General features: G+C 43.8%; 2 protein-coding genes across 2 annotated transcripts in view; one reads left to right on the forward strand and one right to left on the reverse strand.

The window, feature by feature from the left end:
- The window catches only part of Map4k5 (mitogen-activated protein kinase kinase kinase kinase 5), a 92,508-nt gene extending 76,860 nt beyond the window's left edge, over window positions 1–15,648 (reverse strand). Inside the window, exon 1 of the mRNA XM_032907869.1 lies at window positions 15,195–15,648. Coding sequence (XP_032763760.1) covers window positions 15,195–15,302 — 108 coding nt within the window. The 5' untranslated portion in view covers window positions 15,303–15,648. The remainder of the gene's footprint in view (window positions 1–15,194) is intronic.
- Window positions 15,649–15,745: 97 nt separating this feature from the next.
- The window catches only part of Atl1 (atlastin GTPase 1), a 91,101-nt gene continuing 85,679 nt past the window's right edge, over window positions 15,746–21,167 (forward strand). The window contains exon 1 of the mRNA XM_032907871.1: window positions 15,746–15,890. The gene's annotated coding sequence lies outside the window, so the exon portion shown is untranslated. The remainder of the gene's footprint in view (window positions 15,891–21,167) is intronic.

Consider the following 21,167-nt stretch of genomic DNA (forward strand, 5'->3'; position numbering starts at 1 on the left):
TCGCAGATGTGAGAAGAGGGATTCAGATCCTCTGGAACTAGACTGACATGTAGCTGTGAGCTGCCATGTGGGTTCTGGGAATCAAATCCAAGTCCTCTTGAAGAACAGCCAGTGCTCTTAAGTGCTGAGCCAGCTCTCCAGCCCGGATTAGACTGACTTTAAGAGTGCACATGCAGAGACACGGACACTGAACACTTGTCTGTTTCTTACAAAGCTAAACGGTCTGAGTGTCCACAATGTCTGCTCCTAGACGGTCCGAGCGTCCACAATGTCTGCTCCTAGACGGTCTGAGCGTCCACAATGTCTGCTCCTAGACATGTACTCAACAGAACGGAAAACTTACTTCTGCGTACAAATGTTTACAACAGTCAATCCATAATACAATAAGACAGGTGACATTCATGATGTCTCTCAATAGACAAACGGGTCACTATAGTTCATCTACTGGAAATAAAGACTGGAGCCAATTAGCCATGAGCACAGATGGAAGGGCCTTACACACAGTGTAAACTGAAGCCGTCAATCTGAAGACGCTATCTGTATAAAAACAATAAGGTATAGATATAATCCCACCTACATTGTAAGAAGCAGCAAAGCTTCGGAAATGGGAAAAACAACTACAACCATAACCACAACCTCCATACCAAACCCAACCAACCACAACAAAGGCCAAAGGAAAGGATGTTATCAGTGGTTAACAAGAGAAGAAATGGACGCCATGCAGGGGATTCTGGGGCAGCCAGAGTTCTTTATGAGGCTGCAGTGTTGGAAGTACATCATCATGTGTGTCAAAAGCATGTGAAATGCTTCGCTAGGAGCAAACCTTTACTTAAACGAAGGGATACAAACATACCACACAAATGCAAGACAATGAAACAAGGTGAACTTGTATACAGGTTAGGATAGATAAATACATTCTATGTACTGTCGGACCTTTCTGTAACTATAAAAATGCACAAAGATTAACTCATCTAATAAGACACTTTCAAGAATTATTTTTTAAAGAATATATCTGTTCAGATATATCAATTTTTACTGTATAAACTAATGACATGGCTGCTCCTTGGTATGATTAATGTGAGGTTTTTATAATAGATGAGAAAGAGACAGAGAGACAGAGACAGGCAGACACACAGAGAGAGACAGAGAGAAAACAGTCACGTGGAAGAGTAGAGAAAGGGAGAGAGAGAGAGGGAAACAGTCAGAGGCACGTGAGGGAGGGAGGGAGAGGGAGAAGGAGGGGGGAACAGACAGAGACAGACAGACAACAGTCAGAGTCCAGAGCAGGGACAAAGCATAGACTGGCCATGGCCAGGGCCGTCTACAGGAGAGGGCAATCCGCAGGGATAAAGAGGATAATGAGAGAAGCAGAGCAGAGTAAGGGGGCGGGGTGGGTGGAGAATGAGAAGGATGGGCTGTGGAGGGGGAAGCACGTGAGCTGGAGGGAGCTTAGGGTAGGGAGGAGGTGAGCAGGGCTAGGATGCCGGCCCGGACCCTGAAGTGTGTTGACAGGTGCTCTCGCTGCGGAAGGAGACTGAAGGGCAGCATGGGCTTTGATATGCTGATAGGCACTACGGGTAGCCAGCCGTAGACCCTTCCGCCAGAGAAAAGGGAGATAAATCTTTTGGTAGAGAACTAGTTCCGCACCTTCCGGAGGAATGCTGGCTTCTATCTAATCCCAGGAAACGCTCCTGTACCCAGGCTGTGTTCACTTCAGGATATTTGGACTGCCTTTGAGGGCTTGAGGGGATGGCGTTTCACTTGGACCTGACAGTTCCTACCAATATAAACATACTGTTTCAACTTAATAACTAAAATGAAAAACGTTACGCCCAAGGACTCCTTTCTTTCTCCCCCAGAGTGGCTCAGAAAGAAACAGCTTTGGAAAATGTGAAAACCAACAGGGAAACTCGAGATGGTATTTTAAAATTCTATTGCACTGTGTAGAAGCCCGAGTTTACGTAGTTACAGAAGTAAAAGCAAAGAGCCACAAATCTAACTCCCACTGACAGAGATATTCAAATGTCAGCTTGGACCGGGAGACATATTTCTGTTGTCTCTGAAGGAAAGAACTGAGGGGCAAATGTTTGTACTCTGTAATTTTCCAGCTGAATTTTTAAAACAGAAAGCAGTACCAGGCTCTTTTATAATGAAAGGCAAAGAGGCTTGGGGGGGGGGGGAACTGCACATGCTCACACACAGAGAGACTTTTCAGATTCCATTCAAGTCAAGTGATCTTCCAGAAACTTAACTATGTAATTTCATAATATAATCAAAACAGTGCTGGATTTTGGAATATGAATTTTAAAGTCCACCACTCCCCTCTAACAAGTTATCTCCCAGTATACTGCTTTTTAAACTAACACACAGAATTTGAAGATTTTGTACTGTTTGCAAAATGAAATAAATTCCTACAACACTCTTAACATATTAATTCCTATTTTAGTAGGTTGTTTGGTATAACAAGCAGACGGGTATGGTAAGCACCCAGAAGTCCAATACAATGTAATTATACAATGTAATTAGTGTAGTTAGACATCTTAGTTAATTCTTACAGGATGGCTACTCAGATTATTAGATGGGAAAGATAGATTCTTAATAAACGGCTTTGCTCGTCTTTACATTAGGTACCGCATCTCACTGCACAGTAACGTTCTCCTTGCATACTTTTAGCATTACAAAACTTCATGTAGCCAGCTGAAGGCTTTGACCTCACTTCTTCCATTTTTTTTAAAAATAACTGGAAAACAGGAGTCTCAAAATTCAATAAGATTCTTGATGTCCAGAAAGTATTTGGTAGGGTCAGGTTTAAAGGCATCAGATATGAGGACTGGAATTACACTATAAAAATTAGCAACATAGCATCTAGGAGTTATAAAAAAAGGAGTAGTAGCAGGTTTATTCACAGAAGAAGTAACTAATTGAACCTCAGGCTTTAACGATCTATGAGCAATCATTTAAGAACGCTATTTTTTAACAAGTTCATTCATACCACAATACTACAGAGTACTTGCTATGTGCCTGGCACTGGCACTGGCACTGGCACTGGCACTGGCACTGGCACTGGCACCGGCACCAGTGATGTAACCTGTGCTGTCTTCAGGGAGTTTTTACTGATGTGTGTGTGGGGGGAGGGGGACACCACGAAAGTAGAGTGCAAAGACACCACAGTGTATGGAATCCTGAACACTACAAAGCACACGAATGTTCTCAGCCCAGGCCCAGAGGATCGGAGAAGGGGTTTCCAAGGGGGAAATACATCCAAACTAGACAACAGAAAAGGTTTTCTGGGCGGTGGGAAGGTGCCATTACTGGGGTATGGATGCTGACACTCAAGGACAGGAGACAAGATGGTCAGCACCAAGAAGTCAGTGTCTGCCACTAACAAATCATAAGCCCACTAGAGGTAAGGACTGTCTGAAGCTCGGGACAGACTGCACCACTCTGTTACCTGTGGCCATTACCCACTAACTTCTAGGCTTTTCCTCCTACAGCTTAATAAATAACCCAGGCAATTCTCTCTCCACCCCACCTGCCACCACTCCTGCGGATTTCAACGTTTAGCTCCACCCTCCGACCTCTCTCACTGGCTAACAGTTTCTGATCCTCCTTGCCTGTTGGTACTGTGGGGTGTCCCGGGCTCAGTATACAGTGCTGCGGACTGAACCCAGGGTTTTGTGTGTACTGGGCTCTATTCTAAGCCAAAATTTCACAATCTTTTTTGTTTTATTTATTTATTTTGAGATGAGACCTCACTCTGTGGCTCCAGCAGCCTTGGAACTCGGTGTAGCCTCAGCTGGCCCTGGACTTGCAGTGATTCCCCTGCCTCTGCTCCTGAGTCTGAGGATGTCATGCGCTGGCACATCCAGCCTCTCACACATACTTTGGCTTTCCCTCCCTCCCTCCTCAAATCTGACAATTCCAGAGATTCTTTCTGACGTGTGCGGACTTCTCCACAGTTGAACAATCTGGACAGGAGGATCCTCTCTGGGGAGAAGTCTGAACTTGCAGGGCTTCTCCCATTATTAGGCAGAGAAACTCGGATCCTCTAGCCAAAATCTGAGCACTTTTTTTTTCCCAAAAAGTTTTTAATTGAAAACATTTTTCATATAATATACTGATTATGGCTGCCCCCCCAACTCTCAGCTTCTTCCCACTCCTCAAATGGACTCCTTTCTTGCTTCCTCTCACTAGAAGACAAGTGTCTAAAAGAAAGAAAGAAAAAGAGTAAGATTAAAAAGGACAAACCTGAATAGAAAAAACCAAAGGAACAGAAAATCAAAGAGCCAAAGAAAAAGCCCAAGAAACACATACAGATGTAGAGACACACACTGGCACACAGAGAAGGCTCCTAAAACACCAAGTCAGGAGCCACAGTGCCAAAGAAAAGACTGGTTAGTGGGGGCTGGGGGAGCGTGACGACAAAGCACTATGAGACAAAAAACACCTCCGGGAATCCCACCAGGTTTGCTGTGTCACTGTTGGTGCGTTCCCAGAGAGAGGGAGAGACAGCAAACGGTCTTCAACTAGAGACAGTTCTTATGGATGGGATGCCCGCATCTCTCAGCACTGGGACCCCACCCAGCGCAGATCCGGAGATCATGATTTTTACCTCCAGTCAACTAAAGCCTTCTACTCAGTCTGCAAGGACACCTATGTGTCTCCAAAAAGACTTCTAATCCTTTCCAATACAGACTAAGTTTGCTAAAAGGCAAGTTGCTTCAGAGGATCATCCAATAACTTCAGAAGAATGTATTCAGTTAGTGTGCACAGGGGCGTAGGTACAGTCCAGTGACGGTCTATGAGGTTGACGCTCTCCTTCTAACATGTGGGTGCTGCCGACTGGACTCAGTCAAGCTGGCTGCAGCATTTTTACCCAGTGAGGATCTTGCTGGCCAAAAGGGTTTAACTTTTAAAATAGGAACGATAATGGACTTTTAAGACACTGCTGATGGGTCAAGCTTTTTAGGAGACTATTGGTCAAAATTCACTAATAATAAAGCAAGTTAAGCTCTTACTTTCCTGCCCTTGCTCTGTCCTCTCATCCCTTCCTCTCTCTCTCTCCACATACTTAGTGATCATGGCCGTCCTCTACTTCTCTACTCACTCCCTCACCCCCCCCTCTCTGCCTTTTTCTACCTCTTACCTCTACTACTCTCTTGAATCCCCTCCCCATGCCCTGAATGAATAAACTCTATTCCATACTAAAAACCAACCAACCAACCAAACAAACCAACTTAAAAATCTGATTCTAAAAATGTACTTGAATAATTGAGGGTCCACAAGAAGGATCTGTGGATACCGACCAGAACTTTGTTTGTAACAAGGAACTATATAACGGATTAAAAACCAGCAGGGAGGCCAGAGAGATGGCCCAGGGTTTAAATGCAATTTCTAATCTAGCAGAGAACTTGGCTTTGGTTCCAGGACCTGCATGATAGCTCACACCTGTTTGTAACTCGGGGTCTAGGAGATGTGACTCCCTCTTCTGTCTTCTTCTGGTGCTAGGCACGTACACATGAATGTGAAAAATAAAAATACACACATTTCTGGGGGGGGGGAACCCCATAGAATGGCATGGTGGTTTTGCCTTTAATCTTAGCACTTGAGAGACTTAGGAGAATTGGGAGTTCAGGGCTAATCTGGGCTATACCAGGATGTGTATCTTACACACACACACACACACACACACACACACACACACACACACACACAAAGTGGACAATCATAAATATGATGAAGTAAAAATGTGTATTTACTGAAACTAAAAGCTGGGCATTCCAAAAAGAGACATGCAAATCTGTCTCTGTAACCTGTATTTTAATGGTTCCAATGTCTAGACTGCCATCTATGTCTCTTTGTTCCTGTTTGCTTTTTGTGACTGTGATTAAATATTCTAACCAAAACAATTTGGGGAGGAAAAGAATCATTTGGTTTACAATCAGGTTACAATCAATCATTGAAAGCCGTCTAGGCAGGAACTTGAGAACTGAAGAGAAACTATGGAGAAGCAATGATTACTGCCTGTTCCTTGGCCTCCACACAGCTACATTTCTTATGCATCCCAGGATCTGACTGTGGTGGGATGCTGGGCTGGACCACTCTACAGTAATTAAGCAAAGGTCCCACAGACACTCCACAGGCCAACCTAACGTAAGCAGTCCAATTGAGACTCACTCGGCTAACACTAGAGCCGTGGTTCTCAACCCTCCTAAAGCTGTGACCCTTTAATACGGTTCGTGTTGCAATGACCCTCAAACATAAAACATAAAATTATTTCGTTGTTACTTCGTAACTGTAACTACTACTGTAACGTAGATATCTGATACGTGGTATATCTGATATGGGACTCCTAGGCTGTGTCAAACTGACAACTAATGAAGACCTATGTCCTTAATAAGAATGTCTTTATATGTAACAATGTCTTCCTGATGGTTAAGAATACAAGGCTATTTTAATTTCTTCCTGTATCATAGTTTTCTAAAAGGAACCTACAGTACTTAAATGTGGTTTTTTTTTGTTTGTTTGTTTTTGTTTTTGTTTTTTTTTTTAAAAGATGGTGAAGAGAAAGCAGCTTATCCACAAGCTACTGTGAGACAGTCCCGCCCATGACCAGCACCCCTGCAGAAGAACCCAGACCCAAGCAGCTTTGCCTCAGGGTAGACAGTTATCAGCTGAGCTTTACGAGTGGCTAGTTTTACAGTGTATTAGTGTGCACGGGCCATGGTAACACACAGTTGTTACCCTACAGCTCAGAAAGTGGAGGCAGGAGGACTACAAAGCTAGAGAGTAAGACCTGTTTTGGATGTTAAAAATCGTCCACGCATGGGTGAGAAGAAGCCCCTGGTTCACAAGCTCACACTGGAAGTCTGCTCAGGCGGTCCTGTTTTCATTAGAGACAAACAAGTACTCTTTGATGAAGAATAAGGATTTTGTTTGTCTAAAATGCTTTGTGTTTTGTTTAATTTATAATCCCACTGACAACCCAGTCCAGGGGACCCACTAACTTCCATAACAGTAACCATACAGCCAAAGTTCCAAAGCAAGGAGGGCAAAAAGCGGCAGGGCAGGAAGGGGTCTCCCAGTCCGGTGGAGGAGAGCAGCAGGCTCGCTTGCGAAAGTAAAGAACTGAGCCCGAGCTGAGACTGGAAAGCAAGAGAATGAGAGAGCTGACCACAGAGTAACCAGGAGGAAACGCCTCTGCAAACGGGTGCTTGTGTGCACAATCAGACATTAGTCCCCGAAACTCTCCAGCCCCCAGCTGGGGAGCGGGCCTACCAAGCCTCACCGCAATGTGTACAGAGCTTACCACGCACCAGGAAGTGTGAAGGGGTGTACTTAAAGGGTAACTAATGAATTGAAAGATGCAGTTTATAGAAGACCTAGGATAAAGAAAACAAGCAGGAACTGGGAGACCAGGAGATCGAGATTGAAGTCTTGATAGTGTACAGTCTGCGACCAAGGCAGAAGCAAGTTTCTTTTGAGTGAAATAGAGATGAAAATACATCTGACCCACCTCCTTTATAGGATTACTGCGAGAATATACAGTAGGTTATGCAAACATTAGTCACTCTTAGTCATTTTAATCCGATTTTATTTTTATTAAATGTTGGAAGGTGGGGGCTGGTATGATTCATGTGCTCAAACACCTGAGAGGATGGACCTGGCCATCAGACATCAGCTCAGAGTCTCCCAGGGAGACAATGACACTCAAGAGAAAGAGAGCAACGTTAGCTATACGGACCCTTTTCAAAGGTCACCGATTTCTCCAACTTAACTAGCACCTTGCAAAATCAAATCAGGACGCAAAAGCCTTCTCAGAGTACTATCGAGCACCAACACTGAAAATGGTCCATGAGAAAAGTGCTTGCTCTGGTTTACCTGGTCAAGGGGAAGTTCTCATATTGCTAAGGAAGCCCCAAAAACACAAGTATCACTTTTAACAGGCTTCATCTTCCTTTTCCTGTGATCTTGGTCCAAAACCACAGTTTAAAGTTTAGAAGTGAAACTTTTTAATTTTTGAAAGCAAAACTGAAAAAAAAAAAAAACCCCAGTCAATCTGTATTCTATCCTGTGTATCTATCTTCACTAAAACCACTGGAAATAAGCAAAGTAAAAACACTTCCTAAGAAAGGAAACAGGGGTAGGTCTGTGCAAGGCTATGGCGACATTGAAACTCAGAGCTCATGCCTCGAGACAGGACTGTACCACTCCACATCTGTCTTGTCTATGGCAAAAGACTTCTTTCATAACTTTCACATTCTATGCAAGTAGAGAGATGTTTTGAAATCATTTGCTAGCTCCCAGCTATAGTTCAGAGACTCACAATCATCATCTGGTCCATGTTTCCTTTTCGGTCTTAAAACACACTTATTTCTGAACTGTAAGAAGGATAAATACTAAGTAAGATCTTAGCCAGATGAATTACTTACAGTAAACAGTTACAACACTTCATCTCAACAAAATATATATATATTTTTCTTTTACAGATTTGTTTATTTACTTAGTCCATGTGAGCACACCGTTGCTATCCTCAGACACACCAGAAGAGGGTATTCAATCCCATTACAGATGGTTGTGAACCACCATGTGGGTACTGGGAATTGAACTCAGGACCTCTGCAAGAGCAGTCAGAGCTCTTAACCACTGAGCCATCTCTCCAGTCCCCATATTTTATTTTCTTTCTTTTTTTTTTTTTTTAAAGATTGATTTATTTTATGTATGTTAGTACACTGTGGCTGTCTTCAGACACACCAGAAGAGGGCATCCGATCTCATTACAGATGGTTGGGAGCCACCATGTAGTTGCTGGGATTTGAACTCAGGACCTCTAGAAGAGCAGACAGAGCTCTTAACCACTGAGCCACTTCTCCAGCCCCGTATTTTATTTTCATAGTAATATACTATTTAACATAATCTATGTCAGCAAGGTATCACTGCTTAACAAAAATGTAATTTACGAAGAGATTTTGAAACCCATTCCTTCTTCATCTTTTACTGTTAGCCTTACTTCCAAGCTACTCCCTCTGCAAACACCAATGTGGAATTAGTCTCTCTAATGCCAGTGTCAGGACCCTGAGAACACCCTTTAATCACACCCTCTCAACTTCAAGGTCTGAAGCCATTAGGATTCCTGATGGACTCTATTAAGATTTAATGAGTAGAGAATACTCACAGAGCAAGACAAAGAAGACAGTGACATATCCTTGTTCATAAAATCAGGCTTTAAATATTATATTAATTACAATAACTTGTGGTTCTTCTCCCGAAAGTTGTATGATGGTAACTTTTGTCTTGGTTTCAGTGCCTGCCTCTGAGTTTGCAGTTTAGTTGTGGAAACAGGATCTGAGGATTTGATAAGAACAGAGAGGTACCCTCCACTCCTCTGACTACTCAGAGGAGCACCTGGCTAACTCCCTCACTTCCAAGGCTTTGCTCAAATCTCACCTCAATGAAGCTTACTCCAACAGTCCCTGTTAACTCCCGGACCTGCCTGCTGCATCCCACCTGGCGTTCTCGATCCGAAACCTGTTCAGTTATTTCTTGCTCATCTGTAATCTCTCTAGCACAGTGTGCATGGGTTGCCTCTCTCCTGTGTGTATAATACCATCTCCCACGAAGGTAGCACTCTTTGCTCATGGCATCTGAGGGCAGTGTCTGCCCTGAAGAGGTCCTAAGCAAACAGCCCTTTGTTCTGCTCTGCCAATTCTCCATCACCGCTCCTCATCAGTCGGTTCACCGCACTCTAACCATCCTAATGGGGAAAATGGGCTGGCGCTCGCTGGAGGAGCTGGCTCTGGCCTTCTACCATGTGGGTCGTGGGGATCAAACTCAGGTCACCGGGCTTGGCAGCAAGAGTCTGTACTTGCTGAGCCGTCTCACAAGTCCCACACCTCCACACGTGATAAACCTGTGACTTTCCAGGACAGTGCTCTCTGCTGCAGGATCTGTTTATTGAGGAGATACTGTATACTGACCCAATGCTAGACTAGCTGATACAGTGCTACACCTAAGGCCACTGCTTTCATGTAGCTTTATTAATAATAATACTGATTTCATAAAAACTATTAATAAAATAAGTAAAATTATTAGTTTTATTATTATTGGAAGACCATCCATGCCTCCTCACTACAATCAGAGCATACGATGGCAGGAGATGGGAGAGAGCAGGTCTCAAGACTCCTGTGCAATGAATCTCCCCAGCCCTTCCTTCTGGCATCTCTAAGACTGCAGTCCCCTCAGCTCTCCAAAACACTTCCTGGGTGAAAGCTGACCTCATTCCATGTCACATGTACTCTCCATGCATCAACGATGACTCCTAAACCTGAATCCCCAGTTCAGAGCTCCCAAGGCTGGAGTCGAATTTCCTCTTACCTAAGTGACACAGTCACTTATGAAATGTCTAAAGGGCAAACAGACCTGAACACAAAATTCACATCCCACAAAATTTGTATTTCCTGTTAACAGCACACAAAAAAAGGTCACCTAAGACAAAAACAAGCACACCAAGTGCTTTCTGTTACAGATCATGGGTATGTAAAAGAAAAAAAAAAAAACCTTTTAAATCTGAACTCAAATTCACCTCTCTTTGTTCTCCTATACCAATATCCAAACTTACATAAGCTCTCATCCAGATTCTTCAGTAATGGTCTCTATAGTCCAACCATTCTGGATTATTTATCCTTACACCAATGAAACCTTCTTCCTAAAATACTTCCTCAGACTAAGGGAAAAACCACGTTTCTTCACGCCAACAACAAGAATTGCCAGCTTGGTTTTTCCTGCCCTCCATTACCTGGTCATCTTACTGCAAGGGACCGGGAAGGAAGACACATGCCCTGTAAGACTCATCAAGGCTTTTTGCCAGTGTCAGTTCCTGTCCCTAGGGACTGTACATACTAGAAAAAAACAGTTCTAGTTACTGCCACTTCTTTGGCTAATCTTCCCCAGTTGACCCCCAAGCCCCATCCCTTAATAAAGACAGAGTTGAGCATTTCTTCCATATCCGTTATGGCACTTAACAAATTATGACTGCATGCCTGTTCTCCTGACTGGATTACCTGCTCCTATTTGACAGTGTACTTGCTGTCTCAGGCCTGTGTCTCTAGACCCCAGCACAGAGTCGCACTCACTATCACCATGTAATAAGCTCTTTCTTTACCATTATATGTATATTAGCATTCGTTTCAAAGGGCCTAAAGCCATTCCAGAATTCTGACCGTTGGCTTGGGGGAGAGAAAGGGAGGCCTTGAACAAAAGAGGGATTCATTATAGCAGATCTAACTCATCTAGCTTCCAGAAAACTCACAGAAATGGTAAGACTATATATGACAAAGCTTTCTATGCAAATTATGTCATTTATAATGGCAAAAGAATCTTGATGATTGGAAATAACTATTGTGAAACTTCATCATGGCTGACATTATAACACAATATAAATCATTTCAGAAACAGATTCACTTAAAAACATTTAGGAAAAGGCCTGAAAAACACCTATTATTATTAGCAGTATTTCTCTTTCTTAAAGATATATTTATTTGATGTATATGAGTACACTGTAGCTGTCTTCAGACACACCAGAAGAGGGCATCAGATCCCATTACAGATGGTTGTGAGCCACCATGTGGTTGCTGGGATTTGAACTCAGGACCTCTGGAAGAGCAGTCAGTGCTCTTAACTGCTGAGCCATCTCTCCAGTCCTATTAGCAGTATTTCTTACATCTGGGCAATATCACTAAACAAGTATTTCCCGTTTTCTATAATACAGCTGTAGGTTGTTGTCCTGGAACTAAGCAGGTCACCCTTGGATAATCAATCAGAGTTGAAGAGAAGTACATGGTCCCTACTCTAGATTTACATCCTATAAAAGGTGAAGAGATCTTAGAATGTCTCTGGACACTAGTCTGGGAGCAGTTTGGTATAAAATGGCAGAGGTGCTCACTGTGAACCATGATAATGACTTGAAGCTGCTCTGTGGACAGGAGGTAGGGGAGACACTTTATCTAGATTTCCCCTTCCTTAGTAAGTGTTAAATCTTACAAGCAGGATCTGCCTATCTGGAACTTAGTCCTTCATCCATCACCCACCACATTCTTCTCTTTTGTGCTTGCCTCTCCACCATCATCTCCCGCTTTGCTCTCAAAGATCCCCTCCACTTCCCACATCCTTACATTCCCTCCTTTCAAGCCTTTAAGATGGACTCTACCTCTTGGGAAAGGAAGGAGACTCCCAGGAGACTGTGTGTTTACAGAGTGTGAAAATCACAAAGACTCTCAAGGCCAGGGCCTCTTTAAAGTCACTACGTCATAATATAGCCCAGGCATAAAAACAAACTGGGATGGACTGGGAAGAGGTGAAGAGGTGATGCTCTTTCTCACTAATTAGTTTGCATCACGGATGGAAAACACTTCTAACGTGCCCCAGAATTTTCAGTCTCTTAAAAATACAGAGTTTTAAAAAATATAATCAATCTGCTTTTAAAATAATTCCAAAGTTTCATGTTTCTAGGCATACTAAGGAGTAAGTATAAACTCACAAAATTCCACAGGACTTAGATCACTGATAATAAATACGCTATGAAACAGCTTTTCAGAAATGGTTTCCCAGAGAACTCAAGTTTTTGAAATGTTTAATAAAAACAGACATGTAGCTATTGTTTAAAAAAAAAAAAAAAAAACTGCAGGAATACACAGAGAATTAAATACAAGCACTATTGTGATGTCAAAATTAAGTGCTCAGACAACTAGGTGACAGAATCACCTAGAGCCCTTTGTCACTTTGTCAACCTCATTTACTCCATGCCCTGCCTAGTTCTAGGTGTTAGGATACAACACGATGGGGGTGGGGGTGGGGGGTGTAAAAATCTGTCTGCAGAGTATTTATAATGCTGGACAAAACAGACACGGAAAAAAAATAAATAAAGCACTGTGCTAGACTGCAGTAAGTACAATGATGGTCAGGTACGTCTAAGGGGAAGGAAGCAAGACACTGTCTGGGAAGAGATACTGAACAGAGGAAGTAGCAAGAACAAAGACTGCAAAGTGGGAAGATGCTTATTGTTGTTAAGGAAAGCCTGCGGGCCAGCGTGGTTAGAGCAGAAGGGAGAGGGAGAGTGGTGGGTGAAGTCAGAGGTCGGGGTGAGGGGCTGGGGCTTCTGACAACTGAGTATTGCTTTCCTAGGCAGCAATGGTGGCTACAGGTGGAGAACGGGGGGAGGGAGGAGATCCCAGGTAATTAGAACACACCACACAGAAGAAAGGCTGTGTGGGACACAGAGGCTGGCCTAGCCCACAACCAGTCCACATAATAAAGTGAGCTTGATTGTGAAAGGCAGGAGGTGAGGGTGGGCTGGGAAGCATTTAGCCTCTGACTTGTCTGTTGCATTGCAGAAGTGTGAGCAGCAGGATGGGGAAGCACAGGTAAGAAGCAGGCAGTCAGCTGTCCTTTTAACATAAACATTGCTTTCCTAGGGAAGGATTCGTACTTCCAGGGAGCTGCTCTGGTTGTTACTCTGTGAAGAAAACCGTGGAGGTCTTGGCAACATCCTTGTGGGGGAAATATTCCCTTTAAATTTTCCTTAGTAGGGGGAAAAGGGGTAGGGTGGAGCAAGAACTAGAATTTAGAGTATTGTATAATTACCATGAACGGAACTGAACTGGTCTAACTTACAGTGAATCATAAGACAAAGATGATTTAAAATGGGACCAAGAAGGCAAACAGGAGTTTCTGTTTTTTTTAAAGAGCAAGCATTTCCTAAAATGGGTGATGAGCAAATAAACAAGTTTGTGCTAACGACCACTAATTTTATATTAGGAAGGGGATTCCCTTATAACTGAGTACTTTGCATCAAAGGCACTCAAGGCCAGAGTCAGGACCTTGCTCACTGTTGCACAGCTCTGTTTCTAGAACAGTGTCTGGTTGGGCCCAAGTGCCTGATCTTATGAGGTGAAAAGCCTACTCAGAGCCCTCCCCTCAGAATCAAACACCCCAAGGGACTACTACTAGCAAAAACTCACTCAAAAACAAGCAGAGAAAAGAGATGTTTTTCCTTGCATGGTACCTGTGCAAGTCAACATACTTCAGTGGAATCAAGCGATTACTCATGAGACACTTAGGGCTCGATGCAGACTGCTGTTTGGAACGTACTGATACATAGGTCAAAATATCAAGCTGCTGCAAGAGGGAAATACGCTTTTTTCTTAATACCCATAAGGAACTGCACTAACTCTGCCCCTTTGGAACAAAGAACAAAAGCCACAAGGGAATATTGAACAGTGTCTTCCTCTGAACCCTTCAAAAACTTGGCCGATTTAAGAAATTGGTTTGCTTTGCTATGGCATTTTTTGTAATTGTTGGTTTGTTTTTTTTTTTTTGTAACGGCAGATTACATATTTATTATTTGTCTTAATATAAGAGACCAGTAAAAAGGATAGCAGCAATTATCCACTCATGATTATGGAATACTATAAATCCCAAAGAGAGGAATTTACTGGAGTCGGAAAACCCCATTAAGTTATACTCATTATTATCAACCAGATACAAATGCTTAATCTTCTGCCAGGTGAAAAACATCTTTCTTTGAATTTGTTTAAATTTAATTACACTTTGTTTATTTACTGGGTTTTTTTTTTGGGGGGGGTGGAGGTCAGGAGACAACTTGCTTCCACCACCGGGAGAATCCGGGGACCGTTCTAGGGACTTAAGTCTTGGCTCTAAGGGCCTTTATATCCAGAGCCAGCTCACCGGGTCCTCAAAGACATCTTCCTACAGGCCGTCATGTTTACACACAAATCCTTTTACTCCAGAACCAGATTACTTAGAGTTACAATTTAGAGCTCGGTTCCACAGAGATTTTTAAAGTCAAGTTCACCCACAACAATAATTTAGAGTGCAAATGCCTAGATTTACAATATTCTTTCCTATCTACAGCCTTCCGCGGAGCATTTTTTTTTCCCCTCCACGTTAACACCAGAACATCCTTCAGAGTAACTTCAATACCATAAGTACGCCTTAAAACCACAAAAAAGCTCAGCGGTGGTTTGGAAGGTGCGGTTAAGTCTGCCGGTCGGTAGCGTTAGAATCGATGGGGAACCCAGGGTGCTCGGAACGCAGCCGCGGGGTCCGGGCCACTTCCTGGCCGGACTCTGTGGTCCGGCGCATCCCGGGGACGCCCCAAGCTTGCAGGCCGGGCCTCACCTTGTACACGTCCCCGTAGGTGCCGCTGCCGACCCTCTGCACCAGTTCGTAGTCGTGCTGCGGGTTCCGTCTCAGGATGTCGGCGGCAGGCCTCAGAGGGGCCTCCATCTTCGCTGCGCCCAGCCCGGGGCTCTGCCTGTGGCACCCGTATCCCGCTAACGAGGGCGCGCGGCGCTTCCCAACATGGAGCCTCAGCCCGCAGCTGCGCCTGCACCGGCGAGAGCGAGCGCGGGGGCGTCACGGGGCGCGACCCCGGCAGCCTCCGGGCCTCCTTGGCCCCGCCAGGCCCCGCGCGGGCCGTACCGAAGAGGCTGTTCCTTCCTTGCTGAGCGCCGCGTCGGAGACCCGCGTCTTCTCCGAGACGGCCGTGCGCACAGTCGCTGCCGCCGCCGCACCACGTTCCCCACCCGCGGCTGCGTCACCGGGAGACACGTTCGCGGCCGGCGCGGATCGAGCCCGGCCCGCCCGAGAGCGCAGGCCGCGGGCCCAGAGTGCCGCCCTGAGGCCCGCCGAGTGCACGACACCCTCGCCGCCGCCGGCCCCGCCTCCTAGCTGCTTGCGGGGCGCCCCAGGCATTCGTGCGGCGTCTGACCCGCCCAGGCACGGCCAGGATTCGTCCAGTTGCCGGCAGGACTAGAGGAGGAGGGCCTGTGCGCAGGCCTCGGAAGCGGTGCCTCCTACCTCCATTCAGTCAAGGTAAACTGAGTCTGTCCGGGCAGGAGGTGGGGGAGTGCCGGGTTAACTAAACGCCGGCACACCCGACTGCACCGTCCTGTTCCACACACTGTTCCCGGTGGTACCAGTTCTGAGGCTGGACCGCACACCTGCATAACCCGTCTTCCACCGGGGTTTCCCGAGACATTTTTGAAAACCCCAATTCCTACGAAGTTCCTGTGGTTTCTGGGCATCGCCACAATATTGCATCTTTAATGGGACTAGGAGTTCTGGAGATGCTAAAGCCAAGCTACCTTTGTCTGAGTCTGGTTCCAAAGTAGGTGATCTGGGACAAGGCGTCCTTGGCAACATCTGAATGTCCTTATCAATCCCTGGAAGAGGGTAGGTTTTGCATTTGACACCCGAGATGTTTGTAAACCATTTTACAGCATTGTAAAGAGGATTATAAACTGTAAGAGGCTTTACAATGCCTAACCATGCCCAGAATATTGGGCAGGAGTTGTGAGAAGTGATTTGGTTAATGTTTTGGTCTGTTTTGTGATTTGAGTTCCAATCTTGTTCTTAATGTAGAGATGAGGTCACCAATTTTATGTATACAGGTAAAGTTATTTCTAGAGTCCTGCAGAGATTTTCAGTAAAACCAGATAAGGACTGGAAAGATGGCTCAGTGGTTAACAACACTGGCTGCTCCTCAGAGGACCTGGGTTGATTGCCAGCACCTGCATGGCAGCTCACTTCTGTTAACTCTAAGCAGGGGTCCAGAGTGGGCTGGAGGAGGTCTAGCACTCTCTTCTAGCCTATGTAGGCACCAGGTATGCATATGGTGTACAGACATACATGCAGCCAAAACACAAAGTTAAATAAAAATTTAGGAGAAATTGAAAAAAATAGATAAAATTACAACAGAACAAATTTCAGATGACACGTGACTCCAGACACAATCTAATTCTGTTTTGAGAAATACACTTCTTATAGCTAATAACTAAAGAATCCAAGTAACACCTTAACAGAATAGAGAATATATGCATTTTCTTGTGTTCCACACACAAAGAGCACTTATTTAGGGAACATAAGTAAGCCCAGACTTACATGCTCCAGGGACAAAGCCTGTGTGTGTGCTGCATTGAAAAAAAAAAAAAAGTTGAAGAACAGTTCCTTCTTTCAAAGCTTCTTGGCACTTGTTTTGGTGGGCACATATTTTTGGCTTCGATGACTCAAAATCTCTTCAACTGTTCTATTGGTATCTTAGTACTTGTTTACTGTCATGGATTTATGTTGATCATGTAGTCAAAACCACCTTACCCACTCTGCGACTAGGGCCATTGTGGAACATTCATGGGTTGAAGGCCTTCACCACAATGGCCCCAGGATAGTCAAGTCAACTTGGAGGGTGGGTGTTGTGTAAGGGGAGAACAGCCTTCCAAGTTTAGAGTCAAAAAGGGACCATTGATCCTTTGTCTAGTGTGAGCTGTATTTGTTCTTTTTTTTTTTTTCTTTTTTTTCGGAGCTGGGGACCGAACCCAGGGCCTTGCGTTTGCTAGACAAGCGCTCTACCACTGAGCTAAATCCCCAACCCCTATATTTGTTCTTATTTATACCTGCATTATCCCGTAGAGAGTTTGCAACAGCTCAGACAAAATACTTATTTTTACACAAGATAAAAATAAGTGAGAGGAAACTGCATAAGATTTGAAAGGGGGGAAACAGGAAACCAGAACAATGCAACCAAAAAGAGAGAGAGAGAGAGAGAGAGAGAGAGAGAGAGAGAGAGAGAGAGAGAGAGAAAGAAAGACCAAAGAAGATTTGAGGGTGGGTTTTCTTTGTTTGTTTGCTTTTGAGAGAACGATGAACAAATGGAGACATATCTAGAGAGCCATATCTCTTCCTGATGCTACGACCTCAGAGAAATCTCCCTCCTGAGCCTTCACGCAGTGGAAAACTGAGTACCCAGTTTATGACAAAGATAAATATCCTCTGACAACTCTCCAAGTATATTATTGTAGAAACATATTGTTTAAAATGGATTAGGTAATAGAAAGTTTGAGGTCACCAGTGAAGATAATTTATGTTGCCAGTAGCAGCAGATCCATATGCTCTGACCATCAACCAAAAAGTGGACAGCCTGGAAAGACAAGTCTGTGTGGTGGTGGAAAACAGTGTCTGCTACAGTCATCGTCTCACTAGTGCCACAGATGATGCACACAGTGTCTGCTACAGTCATCGTCTCTGCCACTGCACACAGTGTCTGCCACAGTCATCGTCTCACTAGTGCCACAGATGATGCACACAGTGTCTGCTACAGTCATCGTCTCACTAGTGCCTCAGATGATGCACACAGTGTCTGCCACAGTCATCGTCTCACTAGTGCCTCAGATGATGCACACAGTGTCTGCCACAGTCATCGTCTCACTAGTGCCTCAGATGATGCACACAGTGTCTGCTACAGTCATTGTCTCACTAGTGCCTCAGATGATGCACACAGTGTCTGCTACAGTCATTGTCTCACTAGTGCCACAGATGATGCAAACAGGAAGACATTTGCTTTACACTCACTTCAAAGGAATTTCAAAGATTTTTTCAGAACTAGCTGAGTTAATTTTAACAAGGTCAGTGACGTAAGTTGGTAAGGAAATTCAAATTCAATTTACTTATAAACTATGAGTAGGCTTAATTTATATCTTAAACAATTAAGCATATAATTTCAAGGTTGAAAGTTATATAATTATAAGTCAGCATAGCTAACCTTGAAAGAACTCTTACCATTGCTCAGTTTCATAATGACAAGTCTTGGAATAAGAAGAAACATGACTTAATAGGTATGTCACTCAAAACATACATATGTATACAATAATGGTTAGCAAGGAAATGCTTTTCAGCTTTTAAAAATTTAATTTTGATACAATTTATTTATTTTGGGGGGCAGTGCTAATGCCATGGTCTGTGTGTGTGTGTGTGTGTGTGTGTGTGTGTGTGTGTGTGTGTGCATGTTTTGGAGGACAGCTGTGGGAGGACTCTGACTTTCCAGTATGTAGATCAAACTCAGGCCATCAGGTGGAGGCAGCAGCCTGTATAAGCTGTGAGGTCTTACCAGCCCTATTTTATTTTCCAGCTTTTTGCTCTTTTCCATAACAAATGTTAGTGGTTTGTTATGCTTTCCTCCTCCTTTAATCTTCCTCACTAAAGCACAGTGCTAGTTGGGATTGGTAATCTCTACAGTCAACTTTAATTGTAGCTGAGACTAAATGACAACAAAAATCAAGGCCCTGAAATCTTTTATGTTTTATGTAGCCTAGGTTCAAAATTTATTATCCAAGCAAACCTATCTAGTTGAAATCATAAAATCAGGTCTCTAAATATGGAGGTGTATGCCTTTAATTCCTGCACTTGGGAGGCAGAGGCAAGGGCTACACAGCTGTAAACGGAATAATTCCAAGATCTCTGTCTGTTAGGCTGTACAGGCACTGAAGGGGATGGTTTGGGGTCCTGTGCCAGGGCTTGGGTCATTTGAGCAGATAGAAGTTAGGATAGAAGTCTTGAGTATGAGTTAGACTTTCAGGAGAGCCCAGTTGGAGACGTTATAGCCTGGGCTTGGATGAAAAAGTTCACAACCTTGAAGATGTTGTAGAGTCTTGCCACACACTCGCCTAGAATTGAGATGTGTGTCGACTTGAACATCTGCCCGTCTACATGGCTTATTTGAAGCTACCACATAATGATGGTGATCTTACTTTTAAAAAAATTCTGTTCTAAAATGCCATGTTTAAGGAAAGTTATAAAACAAAGGATTTTATTTGGTGTATAGTTTTAGGAGGTTAGAGTCCATTATGGTGTCATGAAGGAACAACTGAGAGATCACATCTTGAGCCGCAACAACCAGGCAGAAAGAATTACATGAGTCGTTTGAAACATCAAAGCCCACACCCAGTGACATACGTTCTTCATACCTCCTAATCCTTCCCATATAGTTTCACTAACTGGAGACAAAATAGTAAAACATAACCTATGGGGGGCCATTTTCATCCAAACCACCACAATGGCTTACAGTCTCACCATGGAAGTGCCAGAATTCTCCCATACATGGTAAAGGACAGACTCTTTAGGTTCAGGAAGATAAAAATGTTGGACTTTGTTTTAGATATAAAGTGTATTTCCAAATGCTGAGGTATGAAAGGTTTTATTCATAGCTGGTAGATCATCTAGTCATTAGTGATTGATTCATGAGGGCTCTGATCTAAGTGATGGCTTGATTCATTGATAGTGGCAAAATCTGAATGAACATTTGGGAATTTGGAAACTGCAGAAAGTGGGACTTCTTTAGGGGAAACAGGTCACAGGGGACATTCCTTTGAAGGATATTTTTGTGCCCAATCCCCTACTCTGTTTCTCTTTCCTTCCTGGCTGTTTTGAGGGGAGCAGCTTTGCTTTATTGGGCCCTTCTGCCTTAATACTTCCCCTTACCACACAACCAGAAACTATGGGACCTGTTGACAGACCACAGCTTATAACCTCTAAATGTTAAGTTGTAAGTGGTTTCTGTTCAGTGTTTTGTCACAATAATGGAAAGAAGACTGATATATGCTCCACTGTGTGCATCCTGCAGTTATGCTCTGTGCATACCTCTGTGCAAATGCTCCTCCAGGAGGGCCTGTAGAATTTATCCAACCAAGACATCGAGTGAAGGAGAACAGAGAGATCCTTTCCACCTTCACTAGTAACTGTCCTCAGTAAGTTGGAGATGATGTTGCCACAGTAACACAGAAAGATTCTTGCAGAGGCCAGAAGACGTAACAATCAAACACATGCTGCGTACAGTTACTAACTATAGTTATTGTTGATAACCCTCAAGAAGAAGTGATACTCAAGTATTTTTGACTAGAAGAGATTGGGATGGTGGCCTATTGAACCTCAGATCTATGGAATAAATGAAACCATGGACTACTTAAGTAGCTACCCATAGCTACTTGATATATGTAAATGGGAGAATTCTAGGAATGGTGAGCAGAAAAGGAACTGGAATCTATTATATAATGAAAGAGAGCATTATCTAACATCTGGTGGTAAGCCAGTTCTTAAACATGGAATCCCTTAAATAAGGGGTGGGGCGCAGGTTTCTTCAAGGAAGGCTGCCTATGTTTACATTTAATGATTGCCCCTTACCTGTGGCAATTTCCAAAGAGACCTGCAACCTTTCACCAGGATGAATATGAATTGAGGAATATGAAATTCCCAGACAGTCTAGAGGGTAATGGCCTGAACAGCACCCCTACAGCATCATTGTTAACACCCCAGCACTCCAGT

The sequence above is a fragment of the Rattus rattus genome, chromosome 7, assembly GCF_011064425.1.
Source record: "Rattus rattus isolate New Zealand chromosome 7, Rrattus_CSIRO_v1, whole genome shotgun sequence".
In the NCBI taxonomy this organism is placed as follows: domain Eukaryota; kingdom Metazoa; phylum Chordata; class Mammalia; order Rodentia; family Muridae; genus Rattus; species Rattus rattus.